This window comes from Sebastes umbrosus, chromosome 11 (assembly GCF_015220745.1).
Source record: "Sebastes umbrosus isolate fSebUmb1 chromosome 11, fSebUmb1.pri, whole genome shotgun sequence".
NCBI classification, from domain to species: Eukaryota; Metazoa; Chordata; class Actinopteri; order Perciformes; family Sebastidae; genus Sebastes; species Sebastes umbrosus.
The window spans coordinates 23,589,867-23,614,833 of record NC_051279.1 but is presented as its reverse complement, the minus strand read 5'-3'; the positions used below and the strand labels follow the sequence as shown (position 1 = coordinate 23,614,833).

At 40.5% G+C, this 24,967-nt stretch overlaps 1 protein-coding gene across 1 annotated transcript; it reads right to left on the bottom strand.

Moving 5' to 3' along the window:
* Positions 1-11,034: 11,034 nt before the first annotated feature.
* LOC119497450 (terminal nucleotidyltransferase 4A-like) lies at positions 11,035-24,534 on the bottom strand. Its single transcript, XM_037785585.1, has 12 exons — positions 23,465-24,534; positions 20,509-20,632; positions 18,458-18,504; positions 17,407-17,527; positions 17,165-17,272; positions 16,950-17,078; positions 16,203-16,416; positions 15,651-15,777; positions 15,428-15,531; positions 14,204-14,388; positions 13,795-13,932; positions 11,035-13,537 (listed from the first exon to the last, which is right to left on the bottom strand). Exons 1-12 carry the CDS (start codon positions 24,250-24,252, stop codon positions 13,088-13,090), a joined length of 2,535 nt encoding a protein of 844 aa, XP_037641513.1. The 5' UTR covers positions 24,253-24,534; the 3' UTR covers positions 11,035-13,087.
* Between the last annotated feature and the right edge of the window lie 433 nt (positions 24,535-24,967).

The following is a 24,967-nucleotide window of genomic DNA, read 5'->3' as shown; positions in this document are numbered from 1 at the left end:
AGTGATTTATGTACACATCCAGCAGCTACAGAGCAATGTTTCATGTTTCTGCCCACCTGACGGATATAAGTCCAAAAATAGGTTTGTTTTGGTCTCCAATCATTCCTGAGGAAAATCTGTGCCCCTTTAGCTGCTAAATGCTCCGCTGTGTTTACCAGCTATTTGCTAATTTTGTGAGCCATTTGATGCTGGGCAGTTTTTTGTTTTGTTTTTTTTAAACAGCTGCCTGCTCCTGCTGGAAATGATGCTGATTAGAGTGAATAAAAATAGTAACTGTGCGGGCCGTTAAAATAAAAAAATGAGTCCAAAGATGCTCTGTAGAGCTGAGGGAGCTGTAAATTTGAGTGATATTTCTCTGTAGCTTTGTTACAGTGAGCAACCATTTGATCCATTGTTAATATAAAAATATTGACTAGAGCAGCTTTAAAGGGGACCTATTATGCTTTTGTGCTTTTTCTCTTTCCTTTAGTGTGTGTTTAGTTTTTTGTGCATGTTAAAGGTCTGCAAAGTTACTTAGTCCAAAGTCCTTGCCAAAGGGAGTTACTCTCCCCCACAGAAACTCTGCTCCTGAACTGCCTGAAACGCCTCGCTTGAAGTCCTGCCTTTTCTTCCGTAACGGGGTGATGTCACCAAGTAATACATTTGCACAACACCTGCGTAGCGGCTAGTTTGGCATGCCTTCAAACAAAGCTAGCTAGAGCTGAGCAGGAGAGGAGTCCGAAGTGTTTGGTTCGGTTGACCAATCAAAACAGAGTGGGCCAGCTGACCAATCCAGCTCAAACAGAGCGTGTCAGACAGAGGGTGAAAAGAAGTGCTGTAGCACAGCCAGTATGAGAAAAATAAAGTGTTTTTTAAACATTAAAGCACGTAAACATGTTCTAGTAGAAACCCAAAATACAAGTCTGCACCTGAAAATGAGCACAATAGACACAATTAGATAAGAGTACGATATTTATGTTGATTCTTGCTCAAAGAAACCACTATATTTAATTCCTTTCAATCTTTTCATTTGGTTCATAAGTTCAAACTTTTGCTTTTCAGCGTGGCTGTCCAGAGAAACCTCTTTAGTCTTGGTTTCTACAACTGCGAGTGGACATTGACAAGTGGCGTGTCAATGGAAGTCCGTTCCAGAGCATCGATTGCAGCTTATTTCATAAATGTTGACAACTCCCTGTAGTACCTGGTATGACCAGCTTCTCGCTATACATGTCTTGATGGATGCCAAATGTCTGTCCTTAGCTGCTGATCTGATGGCTTTGTTGTTTTAATCATGACTAATGAGCGGCTTGTTAATTCACTCTTCATTTGTTGACAGTATAAAGCTGTCACTTGATGCAGATGCCAGCCAATGTTAGCATGTCTGCCATGTTTGCTCAATTTCGTGGGTTTGTGCATCCTTGCACTTGCTAGGCTGATACAATCACCGTAGTGTGATTTTAGGATGTGTTTTTTCTCACTCCTGGCTTGTGACAGATTTGTTTATGCAGCACATTTTCATTCCAACAAACGTACCATGTGTTTCAAAGAAGACCAAAGAGCGATATAAGCAGATACACAAACATATGCATACACACAACTTTGTACTTCTGTCTTTGTGAGGACACTCATTGACATAATGCAGTCCCAAGCCCCTTACCCTAACTTAATTCTTGAAAGTCTGTCTACAACTCAAGTTGGTCCTCACAAAGATAGCTGTGCAAGTACTCCCCCCCCCCCCTCCACACACACACACACACACACAGTCTAATGATCAAGGTCTTCATGCTGTTGTCTTATTCCAAGTAACACCTGTAACCTCCAGACAGCTGAGAGCTGTGTACTGAGATTCGACAGCTGATTAGACTGTTGGTGGATTCGAGTGAAAGAGACAGCAGGATTGTAGCTCTGTGAAATGGTAGGCTTAATACATGTGGATTTTTGCATCATTGGGGCACTTAAACTCATCTTTCCTGATACCAAAAGTTCATGGGAAAGCTGAGGGATTGATTGTTTATGGAAGACTGCAAAGGTAAACATAAAAGTAAAAGTAAAAGTAAGCACTATAAAAACACAAGTGCAAACCCACAATTCAAAAAACTATTTCACATTTGACATTAATTGCCAGACAAAACAAGAGAGCTCTCCATTACTCTCTCAGCCTATTGTCAAAGTCAAGGAAAGAGTCTTGCTGGACATCATACTATTCTGTGACCTATTCACACATATAGTTAATATAATAGTATTGAAATGGGAGTGAATAGAGTTATATTCTATACTGCTCCACCGTATGAAACTGAATAACAGGCTGAGTGATGTTGAAGAATTTGAAAAAGGAACAATTCCAGTCCAAGGCAACTGCAGCGTACAAGCTACAATGGAAATATAGCGATTGGGTTTGTAAATCTGCACTGCTGTTTAAATACAGCCTTAAACTAAGGTACTGAATACGCCAAGGATGCACTTATCATCATTTAATCTTGCCTGAGACATGCACTTGCTCTCTACGTTTATTTTTAGCATTAACTTTTAAAGAACCCCACTTTGGGAAAACATATTTTTTTTCTGTGTGAATAAAAGATCAATATATTTAAAAGTTTTATTCATACAAACTGAGCTCCCTGCAGTTTATTTGTTCTGACAGGCACCGGAGAACTGCTGCGGAGCCTTGGTGAGATGTGAATTGTGTGCGTGTGTTTGTGTGTGTGTACAAGGACTCTCTGAAACGAATGGCCCACGCACACAAATACATCACATATGCATAGCGGCGTGTAATGTGTTGGCTTTATCAGGCGCTAACGTTATGCGTAGCAATGATAGAAACATCAAATGTAGTGCTTTTAAATAGATCAAGAAAAAAACGTCACGAGGAGAGCTGGAATGAAAAAAAAAAGGAAATGAAATGAAAAATCTTCAATAAATATTTTTCCTTATTTGTCTTGCAGCTGTCTTCATGATGTTATGTATGATAAAGTTGTTGATATCAATTCATATTTTTCATAATATAGTCCACTCACAAATTAAATCTTTAAAACTGCATCAATCAATTTTTTTTAATTAACAATAGATAAAAATGACTGTGTGTAATGTGAAAGGTGACGCTTGTGTAGTGATGAACTTCAAAGAATTATCAGACTTTTCTGCAATTCCCATCAGCGCTTCGGCTAATTGTTTTGGTTTTCCGACCAGAGACTGTTTTGGTTGAGTCTCACGGCTCTCATCAGCCTTGTTTTCAGCAAAAAAAACAAAACAAAAACTCAGCTAAACTCACGATGCTACCAAATATATTTTTTAAAATCAAATCCCACCAGATCGGTGCCAGCCAAAAGACATCTAATATAGAAATGAGGCTCAAATTGTGAATTAAATACATGTAGCCTGTTTCTGATACTAACTTACTGTTAATGCAATGTTTGTTGACACTCAAGCCATTCCTGTTTTCCCTGTAAAAGATGAAAAGTGAACACTGCTTACCACCAAGCTACTGGGGGAAATATAAAAAAAAAAGTAATGAGCTGCAAATAGAGATGTAACTAGGGTCCGCTCTACTCTGCTGTAAGGGTCTTTAGAGACAAAGCATGTTTCTTAAAGCCGCGGAAAAGAAGAGGGTCCATTTTTCACAGAAAAAGAGGTTTTTGTGTGAAGTACCTGAATACTGGCGTTGTACAGGTCATTAGTGATCTTTACACTAGATGTAGAGGGCTGAATAGAGCTATTTTACCAGGCAGAATACAGGACACAGAATCCATCAGGCCTTTTTGAGTCAGAGAAGAAAGGACATCTCAAGTGAACACGCTGTGAATTGAACTGTGAACGAGCATGAAATCAAGGTAAGTGAAGATATCTAGGCCAAGAGGCTTTGGATTTTAGCAAACAGAGTGATATGCTTTGACTTCAGAAACAAATAAGGGAGGCGAGCCTCATGATGATTGCAACGTGGATGAAACATGAATGAAACATGGTTAGGACACACAGGCCTGTATCTAATGGGCTCTGATTTTAGACACATTTTATATCCAGGAGGCTCAGTATTACGCTCTGGTGTCCCAAAAACACATCGATGGTCTGCACTACACCAATATCAAAACGCAGGCTTACACTACTGTCAACATGTCAAGGCAAATCAGATGTAAAAGTATATTAACCCTCCTGTTGTCTTCCCGTCAACCATGCAACTTTTGTCTTCCCGGGTCAAAATTTACCCGGTCTGGTTTGACTGTTTTTAAAGCATACATTATAAATTATCACCCAATTCTGTCTTACACCTTTTTGGCCAACTTCATTCCAACTCATTACCACAAGTTTTACACTTTTTTTTATGGAATTCATGGTCAATAAACCTAATTTATATGAAATTAAACCTCATTTTTTTTAGGTAAAAATGCAGAAATTATTAATTATTTTGGACTATACTTAAAATTTGAGGAATAATGTTGATGGATTATCACAGACCGGTATATGTCAAAGTTTAGTCAGAATATTATAAATATTATAATGTAAAAAAAAAATGTTTAATGACAGCGTGACACATTGCACCAACCGGGGTCAAAATTGACCCGGGAACACCACAGGTGCTATAATTTTGAATAAAATACCCATAATGCAACGAAAATCGTAGTCATTTTTTTTTTTTGCAAAGACCATATAAGGGAACCATCCATGTCATTTTGGGGCAATTAGGTAAAAGACATCCATATTTATGATTTAATGAAGTTTGAAAACGGGTCAAATTTGACCCGAAAACAACAGGAGAGTTAAAGTGGAACAAAATCTAATCTAATCTAATGACACGTACAGGCCAATCAAAACACTGTTTATTAAAAAATTACCCTTGTTATAGGCCTATGTGAAATATCCTATTTACAGTATCTGTGTCAGGAATGGATGTTGCATAATGTGTCGACATGCCCTCTGAGGAGTGCACCCCTGTAGGTGTTATTCATAGACTGATGGACACATAGCAAATTAGAGATAATGTTGATATCTCAGCATAACATTCTCAGCATAAGCTCAGATATTTACTCCTATCACGCAAAATAAGGGGGGAATATGATATGTGACGGATACCACACATCATTAGCGCGACAGACGTGTTCTTATGAGTCACCAGTCACCAAGAAAGACACAATAATGAGTAAAGCGTGACAGATGTTGCAGACGGGACTAGAAGTTACCGGTGATCAGAGAACTGGAAGGACATGCTTTTCTATCTAGTTTTATATTAGAATAATGAACACACTCCTCCACGCATTGTACGAATAAAAGATGATGAAAAAATCCATGAGTCCATGAGATCAGTGTGAAAGAGGTATTTTTCTTCCATATATTGACTTTTTTTCCACTTTCATTTCTTTTATAACATTTCTTCTTTCTTCTTTGTTCTATTGAAAAGGGAAAAAGCACATCTGTCCTGTCATTACCACCTCCATTTTGTACACTTTGTGATCTCGGGTGGCTCTGTGCTGTAAATAGCATAATAGTAGAAATATGTCTTCCATACATCCTGAGAGCACAACACATTGAACCTGACAGTAGTTTAAGGCAGAGGCTTTGATCACATTTCTCTCTCTGTGTATTTGAGAAAGATACAAAGGAAGAGGAAGAGAGACATGATGACCCGAAGAGTAATTGGAAGAGAAAAAGAAAGATTTAAGGCTTGTCAGTGTTATATTTTGAAAAAAAATCAACAAAAAAACAACACTTTTTCCTAAATCCGGTCTGAGCTGCTTTATGGTAATGCAGAAAGAAATCACATAAAACTTATGATAAAGGCCGCATAACAAATGTGCCGTGTAAAACAACAACAACAACAACAAAAACACATAATAATACATTTTTGGATTCTGGGGGTTTGAAAAGGGATACATGAAATACATGAAAACCTGTCTGCATACATTATTGTCTTAGAGAGTGGGATGTGCACCTGAGTAGGCTACCTGAGGAGCACTTGGCATGCACCTAAATAGACTTAACACATTTGTATTAATATTAGACATGACTTGGACTCATCCATAATGACTTCTGATCAATAGAGTCTTTCAAAATTGTGGCATAACCCTCCAACAGTCTGATGTCAGATGGTCTGTTTTAATTCATTTCACCGCTCTCATCAACCCAGAGTATGCAGTATGTATATACACCGATCAGCCATAACATTAGGACAGCATGGGCACCCTGACAGGTCTGCGGCTACGCAGCCCCATACGCAACAAACTGTGATGCAGCATTAACCTTTTTCAGCAATTTGAGCTACAGTATCTCTTCTATTGGATCGGACAACACGGGCCAGCCTTCGCTCGCCACGTGCATCAATGAGCCTCGGGTCTGACCCTGTCGCCGGTTCACCGGTTTTCATTCCTTGGACCACCTTTGGTAGGTCCTGACCACTGCAGACCGGGAACATCCCACAAGACGTAGTAGTTGGTGAAGTGGGTCACCTCTATTAGCTGGTTGGCCAACTTTTCTCTCACTGAAATCGAAATGTATAACTCCGGTAGAGCTTTTTCTGCAAAACATTGCGACCAAGCAGTTCATATTTTGGATCAAGTGTCTTAATGAGTCTTTTGAATCCGGGCTTTTCAACTATGCTTACCGGCGTTGTGATGTAGGTGTTTACAGCGGCTGTGATTTCTTTCCATTTTGCACTTTTTTTGTCATATGGGATCGCTTTGGAAAGCGAGGAAGTCAGAGTCATTTGCTTCTTGGCTGGTTCTGGTTGCTATGGTCATGTTCTCACTACCATACTCACTTTGCGGCTTCATATACAGTATATATATATATATATATATTTCAGTGGAACATTTAGCTGCTAAAAAGTCATACTCAGAAACTAAAGACTGAAATATAGCTAAAATAAGAGGTGAATAATGAACTTACATACGCCAGGAGGCCAGTAACACATATCTATGAATGCTGACGCTGCTCCACGTCTGCTAGATGTATAAATAAGCAACAAGTTTGCCATATCAACTTACCACTATGTGGTGATGAAATGTCTCCAAACCAAAAAAAAAATGTAATTTGGATGCAATATCTTAAATCATAAGGTGTCCCACTTTCCATAATACCCCACTCATACAGAACTCTAAGTTCTCATCCATAAGTTATTATGACAATTATGTGCCAAAACATTCAATTCCGTCATGGCCTGAGGAAGAAACCGAGGACACTGAGACATGACATTTATTTACAAGTGTCTGTCAGTCTCAATACATTCATGGAGTCTCCTGACAACATAACACTTCAAACTTAACTGACATCTCCTTTGTCCTGGCATTCACTGACTGTCATTTGAACAATGTTGTTTGCAAACACTAATTACATCCACATAACCGATTCACATCGCGCTGTGGAGAGCCCTTGCGTGGGACTTTGAATAGGCACAGATGTAAATGTTCTACTGTCAAGACACTGACAGCCACACAAACAGCCTGAAGGTATAACTACTGACCTTTTCTAAGGAGAACATTATTTTTTTCATGCCGGAGGGATTTGAAAGAAAGGTCTTTTAAAGAGCTGAGTCTGTTTACTTCAGTTCGTCTGGGTTTCTCACATTTATACTGTATTGATTGGGAAGGAGAAAGTTCTGAAAAGTTTATTACACAATAAAACAATAGAACTACACAATAAAGTTCTGATTTTTAACACTTGGTATCACTTGATTGTGATTTTGTGTCTTACAAAACAATCCCTCGTGAGAGCGTGTCCTCTTTAATAACTACAGATCTCAGCAACAGGCTGCTTCATGTTTCCCTGAGGACTGTGTGTGTTTCATCCAGTGGAGATGGACATGCATATAAGTATACACACACACACACACCATGTGGTGGCAACTGGATTTCTCATGTGAACCCTGACTGCTCCTCAGGTTGACAACTGTGTGTGTTTCCGCATGTCACGTGTGCATTTGTGTCTGCAGATTTTCAATCCAGGATCAATGCCTGCCTGCCAGTCTAATCTGGTTAATATATCCCTCAGGAACAAAGAGCCATCTTTTAACAACATTATGAACTATAGCCTGTGCCAAAGTATCACTTCTATTTAATCATCAATGAAGACAGATCCAAGAAAAGTGGATGACGACATGGAGGCTGGATCTAATTTCCCAGAGCCTTAGTCAGCTAGTTTTAGTGAAGAAAGGCTAAAAGGGGTCTCGGTATAGGGACACTTTCCACCCCCCCTCCATCGGTTTTAATTGGAATAAAATGACAGCCGTTCCAGCCACTAACCCTCCCATGATTGAACTTTCAAGAGTGATTTTGTTGAAGCTCTCCTCCTCTGTCACGTTCTACTTCCCTGCAACCTGCTGACAATCTGAAAGGTGATGGATTGGAAGCGGCTAAACCGAGCTATGATCCACCAGTGCCCCCATCAGAGGCCAGGAGGAATTACAACACACCAGATGAGTGATGGTGCTCCTCAGTGTCCCTATAGGGGCCTTTCTCAAACTACACCAGGGGTCAGCAACCTTTACTATCAAAAGAGCCATTTGCCAAAAAAAAAAAATCTGTCTGGAGCCGCAAAACATTTGATCATTGTGATGAAGGTAACACAGTTTATAGTCTAAGTATATAGTATATAAGTCTAATGCAGTGAGGGACCAAGTGCAAATGTACTACGGAGTGTTAGGGCCACATTGAGGGAAAAAACATCTGAGATTTCCAGAATAAAGTCAGAATATTACGGGAAAAAAGTTGTTATATTACGAGAATAAAGTCATAACTTTACGAGAAAAAACTTTGTAATATTACGAGAATAAAGTCATAATATCACAAGAAAAAAGTCATAATACTACGAGAATAAAGTCATAACTTTACAAGAAAAAAGTTGTAATATTACGAGAATAAAGTCGTACCATAGACCTACAACAATGATAAATAAAAATTAAAATGAAAACAAAAAACAGTTATTCATTTCCCTTTTTAAAAATCCGCAGGGAGCCACTGGAGAGGGGCTAAAGAGCCGCATGTGGCTCCGGAGCCGCAGGTTGCTGACCCCTGAACTAGACCCTCCCCACTCCCACTCCGTGATGGAGTGAACTAGGGCTTGGCGATATGGCCTAAAAATAATATTGCGATATATATCGCGATATTTTCAAATATCCTCTAAGCACTTCATAAATGCTCGATTTAACCCTTTGATGCATACAATCACACCAATATGATGATTTTTGTAGTCCCTGCAGCATACTGTATGTCTGCATTAAAACCTTCTTGTTTATATTCATTAGTGGTTTCTGTTGGAACGATTTTAATCACAAGTTAAATTTAACAAAACAGTATCCAACAGTTTTCACTTTAACCAGATAGTTATCTGGCAATAAATGCTTTATATATTTTGATAAATACATAACACACACACACACACACACACAATTTTTAATGGCGTTATAAGTGTAAAGTAATGTTTTGTTTACCAGTAAGCTGTTATAACATTACTGATAATAAAAATGATTATTTTCCCACTAGTGTAGAAAGACTCACCAATTGCGAGGTGCAGCCTGTGGCCAAAACTAAAGTGTTGTCCACTTATTCAGGCTCACAGCTTTGGTTTTGTTAGCTGGACATTCAGATCGGTAGTTGTGGAGAAGTGGGTCACCTCTGTTTGCTGGTTGGCCAACTTTTCTCTCACTGAAAACTAAATGTTGAACTGCGGTGGAGGTTTCTCCACAAAAGATTTGCGACCAGGTAGTTTCATATTTTGGATCAAGTGTCTTAATGAGTCTTTTGAATCTGGGCTTTTCAACTACGCTTACCGGCTTTGTGATTTAGGTGTTTACGGCGGCCGTGAATTCTTTCCATTTTACACTTTTTTTGTCATATTGGATTGCTTTGGAAAGCAAGGAAGCCAGAGTCATTTCCCTCTGGGCTGGTTCTGGTTGCTTTGGTCGTGTTCTCGATACCATACTCGCTTTGCCGCTTCAGTTCTTTCGCTTTCTCCGGGCTTTCTCTCTCTGGCCTCCTTTCCATAGGCCGTGAGGGAGAGAAGGAAATGCCAAAGCGAGTCTCATGCCGGCGGGGTGGCTTAAAAACATTACGTTTGCGATATAGTCATTTTATACAACGCGCGTAGGACAAGCCGCGATACATCGACTATATTCGATGTATCGCCAACTCCTAGAGTGAACTCCGTTTGTAGTCACACTCACAGCTGAATGGAGCACCCTTCTTTAAGGTGTAGGTAAATACAGTGGCAAGCTTTGGGACGAACTTCTCTCTATCTGACGGAAACCGCGTTAAAGTTATGTAACCATGGTTTTGTATCAAGCCGGTGCAAAGGTTCACAGTATCAAGAATAAAAAGAATATGCAATATACAGAAAAAGTAAAAATAAAAAGTAAGACTTACTCACATGCTTCTGTGATGGCATCTTCTCGTTTTTAACTGACGCTTAATGAGCTGCTTGGTTTTTGCAACAGTCCCTGTACAACACTTTCGAATCAAATGAACATGTCTACCGTTTTCTAGACTATAGACAAGGGTAGATTTCATCTGAAATACAATGTAACCTTAAGCTGGTAAATACCCATTTAGTTTGAGCAGTTTACGTTTGTACGTGTAGTATTTCGGAGGTTACAGTATTTGTACGTAGCGTGTTCCATTAGGAACACAGAACTCCGCTGCACTTGGTCAGTAGGTCAGCATCAATGCAGGCTAGCTATTGGAGGGTTATATTGCCCACTTCCACCCCCCGCTAATTGATTTGGGATGGCACTTCATATGGCGGACCCTCCATGCGAACTTGCAAACGGAGCCATGACACCATGAGTTCAGCATGATCAAGAGTGCCATCTCCTTGTGGGGTTGAATTAGAAAAACTCTCGTCAAAGTGCAAACAAGACTGTAAGAGACAACCAAGTGGAAACTGTATAATCAAAAACCAAAAGTACAAAGTTCGCCTCTCAAACTTTGGAACAATAGCATTATTCATGCTTTGCGTCGATATACCTCTTTTGCATTTAACCATATAAAAATATCCCTTTCATCATGAAGCCACAATGTACCGGCCAGCACAAGAGTGACCGTAACACATTACAAAACTCTTCACACTAAAACTGGAAATGGAGTTTTAAAATGTTTATTAAAAAAATAGAAAAACTTAAAAAAACAAGGTATACATCTATACGTCAGTCATTTACACATTAACAACCCGTCCTTAATTACACACATTTGAGCTGGGAGATTTGGTTTGTGGCAATATGACGTAACAAACACATCGCTCACCCCTCCAGACGGCTTGGTAAAAGCAGCACTGAAAACGAGGGTATAATGCTAACAGTATCGTGTTGAGTCCATCGGATCGGTGTGCAGGGTGTTACAATAATCACAGACTTTTAAAACATACAACCTTTACCTAATTTTGGTTTTGTTAATGGCTCTACCAAAACTCCAGTAACGGTGAATCTGTGACATCCCCAGCTCAAGTCTTATCATGGTAAATTATTAAACCTTGTCTTACAAGATGTAGAAATACTGACTTTAAATATGGGAGAGGAACATCTCTAGAATATGAGGACCTCTTGCCCTTTTTATAATTATGAAATTTGAATTTTTAAAAAAAAATATGCTGTGACATGATGTTAATGTTAACAATCATTGACTGCAGTAGGAAGTCTACTCCCGGAGCAAACACCTACAAGTAAAAATAAAAGCCAAGTTAAACCTGGCAGTGCATATAGAAACAAATAGGAGAACAGAAAGCTGGCTACGTACAGGACACAAGGGCAAATTTGGTCATTTAAGAAGGCAGTTAACCTGTTGCTTTAACAGAATCAAAGGAGATATAAGGCAGAAAAAAAGCACTTTGCTGGTAATAAGTAGCACCAACTATTGTTGAAATGACATGAGTAAACACTGCTGAAGGTGTATTTTCCCCACAAGAGTAAATACACCCAAATAAAAATCAAACTACTGAAAAAAAAAAATACGAGTAGTGGTGGAAAAACATCTGGACAGGCAGTTGGCAAAATTTCAAGTGATAATGTAATGGTAAATCATGTCATTTTTGGCACATTTCTCATGTTGCTTTACCACAGCTCCCCCTTCTGCTGGAAAGCTGCACACGCACACACACACACACACACACACACACACACACACATACATACATTCCTTCAAGGCCCTTAAATCCATCTATTGCACAGATCAATGTTGTCTAGAAATTAAAAAAAAAAAGAAAACTTACAGTGGGGAGAACCCCTAAAAATAAAACTAAAAATGTGAAATAAATTAAATAAAAGCAATTATTGCACATGAACGCAACAAACATAAAATAAGGTGGCAATGTTTACAATACAAAAAACAAAAATAGTGCCAATGTGAACAAAAGAAAAGCCCTCAGTGACAAAAGAGAACAAATGACCGACACACACACAAAAAAACACTTGGTACATTCAAACAAGTCATCACAGTTTAAGCACTTTGAGACAAGGTCCGTTTTGTGCCGTCACACCAAAAACATCAAGTCAGCTTTGCGCTGCATAGGTAGAAAGGTAGTGCTTCGCTTCGGTCCAGAGTACAATTGGTAGGTGATAGCCGAGAGGGGAGTTGCATTCAGAAAAACCAGAAGAGGCCAAAACCTGATCAAAAAGGCCCAATAAGAGTCAAAGCTTCAAGAGAGACCAGGTTTGATAAACCAGTTCAGTACTATGGCACATGATGTTGCTTTTCTAAAAAGGTGTTCAAGTTGCATGGGAACTCAATACTTGACCAAACTCTTCAGCCAACCAGTCGGGGTCTTTAGCTGCTGGAGAGTGACACTGGTGAGAAGAAAATTCCTTGCAAAGTCTGCGCTGGTGTGCATCAAATTTAGAGACAGACCGATGTAACAAAATGAGCACAGTTAAGACTTTAGGCTGTCTTCCGTCACCTGCAAGAGCCTTTGTAGCATCACTTGCACAGTGCTAGCAGAGACCAATCATTCGACACCTTTGGAGACAACTTCAATTGACTTGTGAATTCCAGGACAAAAGTAGGTGCGTTTTTCAGAGCCTCCAACGAAAAAAAACAGGTGTATCATGAATGTTTCACAGTTTCTTCAACACCCAAGACTCATGTTGGGGCTAAGTGAGGCCTTCAAAAAACCCAGTGCCAGTCAAAGTCATGCATGTCTTTCATCTGCTCTGGGTAACAACAGGAAGATTGTCCCTCTTCCTGCGCCGCCAGGTGTTACGGGTGTACTGCTGCTGGTTCCTGAAGCCCGGTGTCGTGTTGTGACCCTGGGGAACAAACCGCTGCTGGGGAGTGAAGTTACCTTGAGTGTGATTTTGACCTTGGAGGCCGCCGCCTTGGTTGTGCTTGAAGCCAACTTTGTGCGGCTCGAGCGAGCCTTGGGAATTGGATCTCACGGTGTAAGCGTGGCCATGAGGCCCTCCTCCCATGTGAGGATGCTGGAGCTGGTGGAGCGGGCTGGGGAGAGGGCTCGTGGAGTTGGCGTGCTGGGAGATGTGCGCGGCTTGCGTCATGTGGCGGTGCATGACGCTGATCGAAGGCGGATTCTCGTGGTAGAACCGGCAATCAGCGAGCGAGGGGATGGTTAGGTTTTCTGGGAGCGACATCTGGACCTAGAAAATATAAAAGAAGCAGAATATGCAATGAGAATTATACCAACAGTACGTTTTTACATTGTTGAAACACAGAGACACACTTTAAATTTTGTTTGAATATTCAACATAGAGTGAAATGCAATGGTCTGTACATTATCTAAAAACGGTGTACTGAGTTAAAAGGTTTAGACTGTCTGAATTGAAAAAAAAAAAATTAATGGAGGTTCATGTTTTTTCTGCAACCCGTAAAGAGAAGGAGAAAGAATGAAACTGACCTGAGGTGTAGTGTGGATAAAGCCTGCTGGATGTGCGGCCCTCAGGTCAGTAGCCATCTGGATTACTGAATGGACTGAAGCCAGGGTAATGGGGTGCAGTTGGATAGTCGTGTTACTGCTCGGGGGAGAATCGGACTCCTGGAAAAAGACAAACACGCAGTTTAACAAAGTTGCACAGACACGAAAAAAATGAAAAATATGGACAAGCAGAAGGTATCATAGCTGCTATGATCACGTTATTCTGACAATGATCTTTGTGAATGCATGAAAACTAATTCAATACACAGGTAGAGGTTAAACACTTTGTGTTGCTGAAGTGGTTTGTGAACCACTGTGAACTATGACCTGTGACCAATGAGTCACCTGATCTAGTAAATGTTTGTACAGACAAAATCTCCTTAGGCCTTACTATGTCACTTCCGGACGAGGAGGAGAGTGAGCACGCAGAGGACGATGAGGAGTGGTGTTGAGGGCTGGGGAGGAAGACTGGAGAAGGTGAGGGGGAGTCAGCGCTGAGGGGGGAGGAAGTGTCTCTCTGATCCTCCACAGAAACCAGCATCAGCGTGGCGAGGTCCCGCTCACAGGTCTCCACATCTGTAAGGAGCAAACAAGAATACTACTGTTGGAAAAAAGTCCGAACTCATTTGACAGCATCAGGTACATTACCACATCATTTGACTCTTTAAGATGGGAAAACATATTGTCACTTTTCTGGAGCCGTCACAAAAAATTGCTTTGTATTTCGGCACCAATGTCAACAGGTTAGAGCGGCGTGGCTCAGGCGCCGCTCGGCTGCATGTCAGCTGCATCTCTTCTAGAGATTCAAGGTCTCGCCTATTTTTTCTGCGTGTCGCATGCGGTTCACAGCAACAACAGACATTGACAACAACGTATATTGACATCATATCAGCAACATTACAGTTTTGATGTCCAGATCTGTAGAATATGTCACAAACATGAAAAAAATATTTTTTAACTCACTTCCTGTTTCCGTTTCAAAATAAAAGCCCTCTTACACCAGAATTCCTTCATTTGTTAACACAAAGCTTTTATTCTGAAGTATTTGCAGGACAGTGTTGGGGATATTAAGTGACTTACCAGCATTTAATTGTGGATTATTACTATTATTTACAAATGAGCACATGCTTCTTAACCTTTTTCTGGCCATTATGAAAGGTAAACTATGTAGAAGGAAACGTCTGGCAGTAGCAGCGAGAAGTAGAAAACACTGCTGGTGTGGACACCATATGAGAGAGAGACGCAGCAGTTCAGCGAGGTAGCTGTGACGCGCTGCTCATGCGTCCAGTAAGGTAACCCGTGAGAGTGCTTTCACACCTAACCCGTTTGGTTTGGTTAAAACGAACTCGGGTCTGGTTGCCCAGTTACTACAATTCATTTGGGCTGGTGTGAAAGCTGTCAATCAAACCTGATGATGCAGGATGACAATTGTCAAAACTGTCAAACCAACGAGTTATCTGTCAGTCTGTGTAACATCATGTTTACTCCTCTTGGTTCGGTTGTAAAAAAGTCAGTTAAAACAGGAAACAGACCAGAACTAAAATGCAACAACGAACATTGTTTCCCCCTTAGTCCAGACCAAATTAACTGAACCCCAAGGTCCCCACAACGTTACCATGGTTCTCTAACTTGGGGTACTGCTTGGCTCCCCACTTCTTAATCGTCCATTCCCTGTAGGCCAACACCTCTGGGCTGACTTTGATGATGCGTCCTAAAGTACTGCAACACAGAGAGAGAGAGGTGTAGTCTGTAATGCTGTCAGGACAAACTCAAAACTAGTGCTGAGAAAAACATTTAAAGAAAAGTTAAGAAATCATTTCATTCATTCAGAAACCAACCTGTCGTACTCTTTGTTGGGGTAAGCGCGTGCAAGAGTCGACACTCCGTGACTCAGCACCATGTAGGCAAAGTCAAACACCTGCTTGACTTGAAGGACGCCGTACGAACTCCTGCCCACGTCGTTTCCTGTGAAAAATCACAAAATAAAAAATTATATATGGAGATTAATTTTGACAATACAATATATAAAGACTACAACCTGGGTATACAACTATAAACTCCAGTGAAATGTGCAACAGCGCTAGCCATGTAGGCATAAAAGAGCCTGATCCTATTCTAGAGGAGAGTTTGTAAGTCAATTCAAGATTAATTAGGTATACATATAATACAGTGATCCATTTGTCTTCTTTTCTCCACTTTGTTAAGTCTGAATTTGTTTACGCAGTTCATTGCACTACAGCTCTACCACTTTAACACCATTTGCCATGTAAATGCACTAATGGCAGATGCTAAATGGTTTGCTACTACATTGACCCATAACCTTCTATATGGATGGGTGTATTGATCAGGTCACTCTCTCATGTATTCATCAATTCAAATCCCAGTCTGACCTGGCTGTATTGGGTCCTCTATGCAGAGCATGGACGGCCTGTTTTCACTCCCCATGGCTTTGAGCATCTCCTCCTTGGACATGTAAGCCCCTCCATTCTTCACCCGGACGCCGGTCTTCATGTAGTTGAAATCGCGGCCGTACAGCTCGAAGAACTCGATCAGCAGGATGCCCAGGTTGATGTTGGCGCGTCGCGTGTCGATTCGAGGGTGTAACTGTGATTAGAAGAAGTCATTACCTACACTTTGCAATTAAATCCAGCCAGGTTGAATCGGTTCCCTGATGGACAGCACAGCAAGGAGGTATTTAACTCGTTGTAGTGTCACTTGATACGCCAACAAAATATTACATGTTGAAAATGACATCAAACATCATCAATCTGATGCATCACACACAAAATTATGTGACTTTTTTTGATCTACTTCTATCAAACTTATCCAAAATAAATGTTATTATTGCACCACTGAACTCACTGACCTCTTGACCCTGTTATTTCAGTTATTCATTCAGATAGTGAGGTGCTATATACAAAAAATCAGTTTCTAAACACTGAAATTAACTCAACAAAAGTACAAAGTGAAAGTAATTACGTGGTAAATGTACATATCTAGACCAGCACAAAATCCATAATCTACTACTTTTTAAATTACAATTATTTAAATACAAATTTGCAGTGTTTGAAATAGACAAATAGAATAGAAAAGAAGATTTTTTTTTTGGTAGATATAGCATGCATATGTTTGTGTACCTGCAGGAAGCTGATAGCCATTAGTATTAGGCTGTAAGAGCTGATGCCTCCGGTGAAGACTTCATTCAGATCTCTCTGCAGTAAGAACTGCTTCAGGACGAAGATCAACGGCGGCAAGACAGTGTACTTCTACAAGACGGAAAGACAAACAAACATGAGGAACAACCAAACAAGGCCACATTTGTGTTGAAAGGGTCAAAGTATTCAAAGTTTACCTTAAGATAGCTTTTGATGAACTGTGCCGCTTTAACAGCAGTCTCTACGTTGAAGCTGATGTCCACTTTCACCTCCGTTTCATGGTCAGTAAGCTTGATAATTGGCACCTGAGGACAGGTCAAAGAGTCAATAGGAATCAATCCAAAAAAGGTAGATGCACCGTGAACCAATTGACACAAGCTCTTCTGTTAAATCCTTGGTTAGGACATGACATTGGTTTTGGTCTCTCCTGGTGACTTACTGTAGCTTTGTCGAGGACCTTGATGGGATATGGGCCAGCCACATTGTGTTTCTTCAGGGCTTGTTCCAGTTCCTGCAGTGGTGGATGGTCCCACTTTCCAAACACTACCAGGTCAATGTCACTGAAAAAACCCCCCAAAAAACAACTTTGTACATTAAAAAGTTTATTTTCCCCAAGTATTCTGTTTACATGCAGCGCACACTGATGCAGAGGTCACTGAGAGAACAATATACGGCCTAGTTTTATGTTGTGTAACTAACTCCGGCTTTTGGGAAAGGTTGTGCAAGCACAATGTGATAATTTGACAGATTAAGACTTTTGGAAGAACAAGAAACAAAAGAAGAAAAGGTAACGATAACTGCAGGTTGCAGTCAGGAAATATCCCATTGTCTCTTTTAACTGAACGAAAGGTTCTCAACAGTTTCTTCTCAAAGATTGTGCAATTATACAAAGAATCTTGATAAATTAACAAAGAAAGAAGAAGTCATTTCAGGAAATGAGTTCATGACGTGGTCATCTTTAAGACCTGGTCCTAATCAATGTTGTTGATCATGGAGTTCAGCCCAAATGAATGAGTGAGTATTAAGTGAATACTTTGGTGTGAAAAAAAAGCATAACAGCTAACTTATTTCACAACTCCAAAGATCCCTGTAATGACTGCTACACTGATGAATCATTTCAACAGCTGCATTTGGAAATGATTTGCACATCAAATATGTTGAAATCAACTTTTCCCAGTACTGATCAGCTCTAATAATAATAATAATATTAATAAATTCGACTTATATAGCGCTTTTCAGGGACTCAGTAATTCTCATAACATTTTGTAACTTTATACAAATTAATTCCAAGCCATGTGGTTTTAGTTTTGCTACTGAACAGTGATACTGAATAATATGGCATCATATAACTGAAGCTCTCTGACAAAAATGTCTTACCAAACATAGTGCTCCCACTTCCTAAAAACTAGCATTTTAAATGACACATTTCAAAATTGGCCCGTATATAAAAAGGTCAGACTGTACAAGAAACACACGCAAACAAATCTTACCTCGTTGGAAGATAAAGTCCTGTGCTGAAGCTGCCAAATATCTCCACCTGCAGGGTACAAGACACATTAGTACAAGCCCGATGGAAGACGCAACACATTATTGTACCCATTATTCATTTGACAGCTCATGTCTTAGCTAGTTTGACCTTTGTGTGTGTGTTGGCAGCAGTTTAGCTATACTGCTCCAACTTTTCCCAACATGCTGTGGTCCAACCTCTTTTAAAAAGGTGCAACATAAATAAAGTTATTATTATTAAAAGTCCTCACTTATGATTAGCAATAAGCGAATAGTTTGAGTAGCTGTTACTAAGCTTACTAAATGGCCAACTTCATAAATAAATAATTCACAAAATAATACAAAACTACAGATTAAATACTGCAGATGGCTACAAGAAAGAAACGCATCATACTGAATTGACTTTGTTAAGGTCAATCACAGTTTGGATGGGAAGTTTAATTCTGCACGTTAGTTTGAAGTCTCTGAAATACGCCTAATACGGGCAGTGTTATTTCTGTATAGTGGTATTACATATTATTTCTGACTGTGGTTTTATGTCCACTTTAATGTTAAATGACTATTTTCTGTCAGGGAAAGCAAAGCCCACTACAAAAATTAAACATTTTGTACTGCCACAGCTTGGTCTTTAGAGAAAAGTGAGGCCCGGTGGGACTTCTCTCGGCTATGCTTAGCTCAAAATGTTTATAATGTTAACCCCAAAAAATGCTATTTGTTAAAAAGTGCACGCTGTCTAACATTCTGTTGGCAACATACAATGGAAAATAATTCACTAATGTTACTTTGGGAGCGCAAGTGACATGAATAATGATTACATCTGGCCGACTCTGTTAGGACGTGCAGTGTAAACTAGGCTGTTGACGGCCTACAGCGTGGCCAAACAGGATACGGGACGTGCAGTAAACCCCCAGACACACTGTCTGCGGAGTATATAAGACAATAACATTGATTTAAACAGCCCATAACAGCTTTGCGAAGCAATAAACTGAAGTCAATAAAATAAATAAAATGTCGTGTTAAAAACACAGTTACATAATGACAAAACCTGCGAATCAAAGAGAATACGCTAACTGTAAATACAACTTAATGAAAGATCCTGATGTAGAAATGTATTCCAAAATGTGTTTTAAAGTAAAAAAGATGAGTCCTGGGTGAGGACCGGGGCAGTACAGGCCTGCGCTCCTGTGTACTGTCTCGTTACACGCCGGCTCATTAGGGGTTAAACATCTGATCCAGCACAAGTAAAACCCAGAGGTCATCAGTAAAATCTGACTTTTTTTTTTTATAAATGGTAACTCTGCATGCATTTTTAAAGCATTGATTATTTGAAATGAATGTCTACGCTATGTCCCTTGGCAAGTGCTGGCTCAGTTAATTGACAGAGAAGGGAGAACAATTTACTTAAGAGAAAAGAAAACCATTTTATCAGGTACGCCTATACATTTTGAAATAATCCGATAAAACAGCCCTCTGATGAGTCTGTAAGCCTGTAATGCTCAGTCTGATTAGACAGCGTGTCAGAGAAGTCGTAATTCAACTCAATATTCTGTCTAACTCATGTATGTAAATAGAAGTTAACGCTACATCAGACACATTAAACACGTCAATATGAAGCAGTCCACCACAACTCCAACACTTGACCAGGGTTGAATGATCATCTCTGACACAGCATCAGCAAACACTTATTTAAACTGATGAAAGTGTCTGAATCTATTTTACTGTTACTCAGAGAATGTGTGTTGCTATAGAAAATGTAAGGATCATGCCACAGTCAACTACACCACCTTGTCCAACTATGGTAAAGGAGGTTCTGAGTTCTTGATGCAGCAGGAAGCTGGAACTTCCTGAGATTGTTTGGTTTTGAAGGATGATTAACAGCACATCAGAAAAATGCTATTGAATAGGGCAAAATAATGTCTAGAGACTAGAATGGCCTTGAGAACAGAGCATTGTGGTACACCTCAATCAACCAATCAACTAAAAAAAACCCAAAAGAGGTCATAGTCTTCAGCTCTCCAGGCCTACTGACACTCACCCGTGCTGTGGGCCACAAGTCCTTGATGACACTTTCTATTCTGTTCACAACATCTCTCCTCATGGCCTCCTCCTCTGGTCGCGGCGACATGAAGTTGAAAAAATCCATGATTTCTTCATGAAGACTGTAAAGAATCAAAGGAGACAGGACACCTGGGATCAAGGACTGAACATGGGGAGTGCTGTACAGTATGACTGTGGACAGTATTGCCGGATGTATTTAAGAAAAATAAAAAGTAAGTATTAGGCTTGGGCCTACTTAAGACTATACTGCTGGTAATACACAAAAGTAGTGCTGCAACTAACGATTATTTTCATTGTCGATTAATCGGTTGATTATTTTCTTGATTAATCAATGAGTTGTTTGGTCTAGAAAATGTCAGAAAATGGTGAAAAACGTTGATTAGTGCTTCCCAAAGCAGTTTACTGTCATAGAGGAGTAAAGAAACAAAAAAATATTCACATTTAAGAAGCTGGAATCAGAGAATTTTGACATTTTCTTTCTTTAAAAAAATGACTTGAATAATCGATTATAGTTGGCAATTAATTTTATAGTGGACAACTAATCGATTAATTGTTGCAGCTCTACACAAAAGGAAATGTTTGCAGCACTGGAAAAAATGAAAATGGATTTGTGCCTCAAATACACCTGTGCTCACAGAAACTTAAGTATTTTGCAAACTACTTCAAATCGGTAAAAAAAGGTAAATAATCTGACTGACATGCAAATTAAATAAATTCAAGTACATACATTAGGGCAAATACATTTGGACCACAACTGATGATTTTATTGTTTTATGTGATCTGTTAAGAACTAGATACATATATTCCAACGTACTGAAAGAAAAGACATATATTCATATGCTCTGTGGTGGATTAATGCACAGGTTGGCCTAGACTGCAGCCTAAGGGGGCACATGTTTGCAAGGGCCCCAGATTGGAAGGATTATATTTTTAATTATTTAAATGTATTTCAGAGAAAATAAAAATAAAAAACGTTACCCCTATTGGCCCATAAAAAACACTAAAAAAAATTAAGCAGCAGCAATCGGCTGACCTTATGAACCTGGCCCCATGATGTGACCGGGTTCATAAGCTCAATTTGGTTTTCAAATAATAATACCTCATCTACCGGACAGAATAGTGGACAAAATGTGAGCACAACGGCTGAAAGAACACCAAGATCTACTAAAGAAAATCCCTAATGTGACTAGATATTTCAAGACTTAGATTAAAGGTTGTCTCAGCGTCTGTGTGTGTATATGCCAGTGCTTCCTCCGATTGGTCAGCTGGTCCGCTGTTATGATTGGTCAACCGAACCAAATTTTCAGACTAGCTCGAACTAGCTTTGAGGGCATGCCAAACTAGCCGCTCAGCAAATGTGTTACTTGGTGACATCACCATGTTATGAAAGAAAAGGCGGGACTTCAGGCAAGGTGTTTCAGGCAGTTCAGGAGCAGTATTTCTGTTGGGGGGAGTAACTCCTTTTGGCGTGGACTTTGAGCTTTGTAACTTTGCAGATCTTTTACATGCACAAAAAAACTATATAACGTACTAAATTAAAAGGGAAAAAGCACAAAAGCATAGTAGGTGCCCTCTAAAAAAAAAAGAATTATAATGGTCTGACATCCTGACGTGAAATAGAAAAGGCCATCCAGCAGCGAGTGCGTACGTGTGGGCCGTGTAATATTCCTAGCACTCTTTTATACATGCCACTAAATTACTTTTTCCCGGTAACGTTAAAGCAGGATGAGTAAGGGTGGTGGGGGCCCATACACAAAGAGTTGCCTAAGGGCCCCTGACCACCTTAATCCGCCACTGCATATGCCCTTACAGTGCATGAAACAGTGTCCATTAACCACTGCACATTTTGTTGGGTGACCTGGTGGAATTCCTTTAAAAAGGACCCCAGAACCTCACTTTGAGAACCCTTCCATGACTGTAAATTTTTCAAATAAAACCTCACTACCGGACATAATAATGTGCAAAATGTCAGAAAGAAAATATGAGAACAAAAACGTAAAAGCACAACGGCTGAAAGAACACCAAGACCTACTAAAGAAAATCACTAATTTGACTAGATATGTCAAGGCTTAGATTAAAGGCTGTCTCAATGTGTGTGTGTGTGTATATGCCAGTGCTCCCCCAGTGTGTACCGTGTAATATTCCTAGCACTCTTTTATACATGGCACTAAATTACTTTTTTCCAGTAACGTTAAAGCATGATGAGTAAAGGTGGGTGGAGGGGGGGGGCCCATACATAAAGCGTTGCCTAAGGGCCCCTGACCACCTTACTCCACCACTGCACATGCCCTGACAGTGCATGAAACAGTGTACATTAACCACTGCACATTTTGTTAGGTGACCTGGTGGAATTCCTTTAAAAAGGACCCCAGAACCTCACTTTGAGAACCCTTCCATGACTGTAAATTTTTCAAATAAAACCTCACTACCAGACAGAATAGTGGCAAAATGTCAGAAAGAAAATATGAGAACAAAAACGTAAAAGCACAACGGCTGAAAGAACACCAAGACCTACTAAAGAAAATCCCTAATTAGATATGTCAAGGCTTAGATTAAAGGCTGTCTCAATGTGTGTGTGTGTGTGTATATGCCAGTGCTCCCCCAGTGTGTACCGTGTAATATTCCTAGCACTCTTTTATACATGGCACTAAATTACTTTTTTCCAGTAACGTTAATGCATGATGAGTAAAGGTGGGTGGGGGGGGCCCATACATAAAGCGTTGCCTAAGGGCCCCTGACCACCTTACTTCACCACTGCACATGCCCTGACAGTGCATGAAACAGTGTACATTAACCACTGCACATTTTGTTGGGTGACCTGGTGGAATTCCTTTAAAAAGACCTCAATTTGGGAACCCTTCTTCCATGATTGTAAAAAACAAAACAAAAAAACCCCTCTCCTCCTATCCTTCCTTCCTTCCTTCCTTCCTTACCCATTGATCCCCGGGCTGTACCTCCTGGTCTTCCACAGGCTACATGATGAAGAGTCTACAAGGTGTCCACTGTAGGACAGCAGCGGGTTGATGCCGTGGAAAGTGTTGGCTCTGTTCAGATGCCTCCTGCTGCGGGCTGACTGTGACTGGTAGTGGTGGAGGTGGTGGAGGTGCTGCTGGTGCTTGCTCCCATGCTGATTATTTTTCATCCCAGTGGGGGTGTGGCCGTCAGATTGTTGCATGCTGCGACAGTGTTGCTGCTGAACAGCGTGAAACGGCGGAGGAGGCAGAGGAGGAAGAGGAGGAAGAGGAGGATGCCGTCTGAGGTTGTTCTCGTTTAACTCGTGTTCACCGTAGTAGTGTAAAAACCGCTCGGCCTCTTCTTCTGCGACGTTCAAATTATCGATTTGCAGAGATGAGCCGGAAGGCGAGGAGCTCTCCGAGGCCTCCGAGTCCAGCGAGGAGGAGGACGGTGACAAGGAGCCCTTCCTCCGGACATTCACCCTCTCTAAGCCGCCTCCGACGTCTCGCTTCGGCAGCTCCCCGAACACACAGCCCGGCGGCGGCGTGACGTTCTCGCAGTACTCGCCGTGGTTCGACTCCGCGGTGGAGTTTGCATTTTTCTGCGCTGCAAAGTTGCGCTGGTGATAGAGGTGGAGGTGGTTGTCAAATCCCTGATGGGTTTCCCAGAAGTGCATCCACAAGGGAGAAGTGGCAGGTCCCTTCTGCTGCTGCTGCTGCTGCTGCTGCTGCTGCTGCTGGATCCACACGGTCCTGCTGGGATCCATTGGGACTAGTCGAGTGGAGTCGAGAGAAGAAGCTTCACGGTGTGCGGTGGGGGATAATAACGGAGAGCAAATGCTGCAGAATTTAAACACTTTGCACGCACGGAAACAAATAAATTTTCTATCGCGGTAATTTACTTGTTATCACCCGAAATGCTTCATGTCCAGATACTGGCTTTTGGTTTTTTTTTTCTGCAAGCGGCTTGTTCCAACAACTCCACTCCCCATGTACAGACAGCCAATATGGCGCACCCAGCAGCACGGATCAGACACTGCGCATGTGTGAGGGATTTAAATCTGTGAACGCACCCATCAGAGAGGGAGAGGTGCGGCAAGTTAACCACGCACAGGCAGGCACACACACCGGAAGATACACTAGTTCATTATTATTATTTTTTTGATTTGTTTTTGCTGAAAGATCATATCAAAAACACACAACAGACACAATTATTACAATTGCACTATACTCAGTCTCTTCTGCACTTTTTAATAGTATTGTATCACAGCTGTTACTCTGTAATATATTCAGTTTTAACAGATTTTTTATTCATCTCCTTGTATTTTTATATCTGGTATATTTTTGTTGTACTTTGTACTTCTAACTTTTTTATTGCCTTTTTACTATCATGTTTTGCACTATGGAACTGTGATGCTGGAATAAAGTTACTATCTATCTATCTATAAGAACTTCTCAAAACATTTTGAAAAAGACATACTA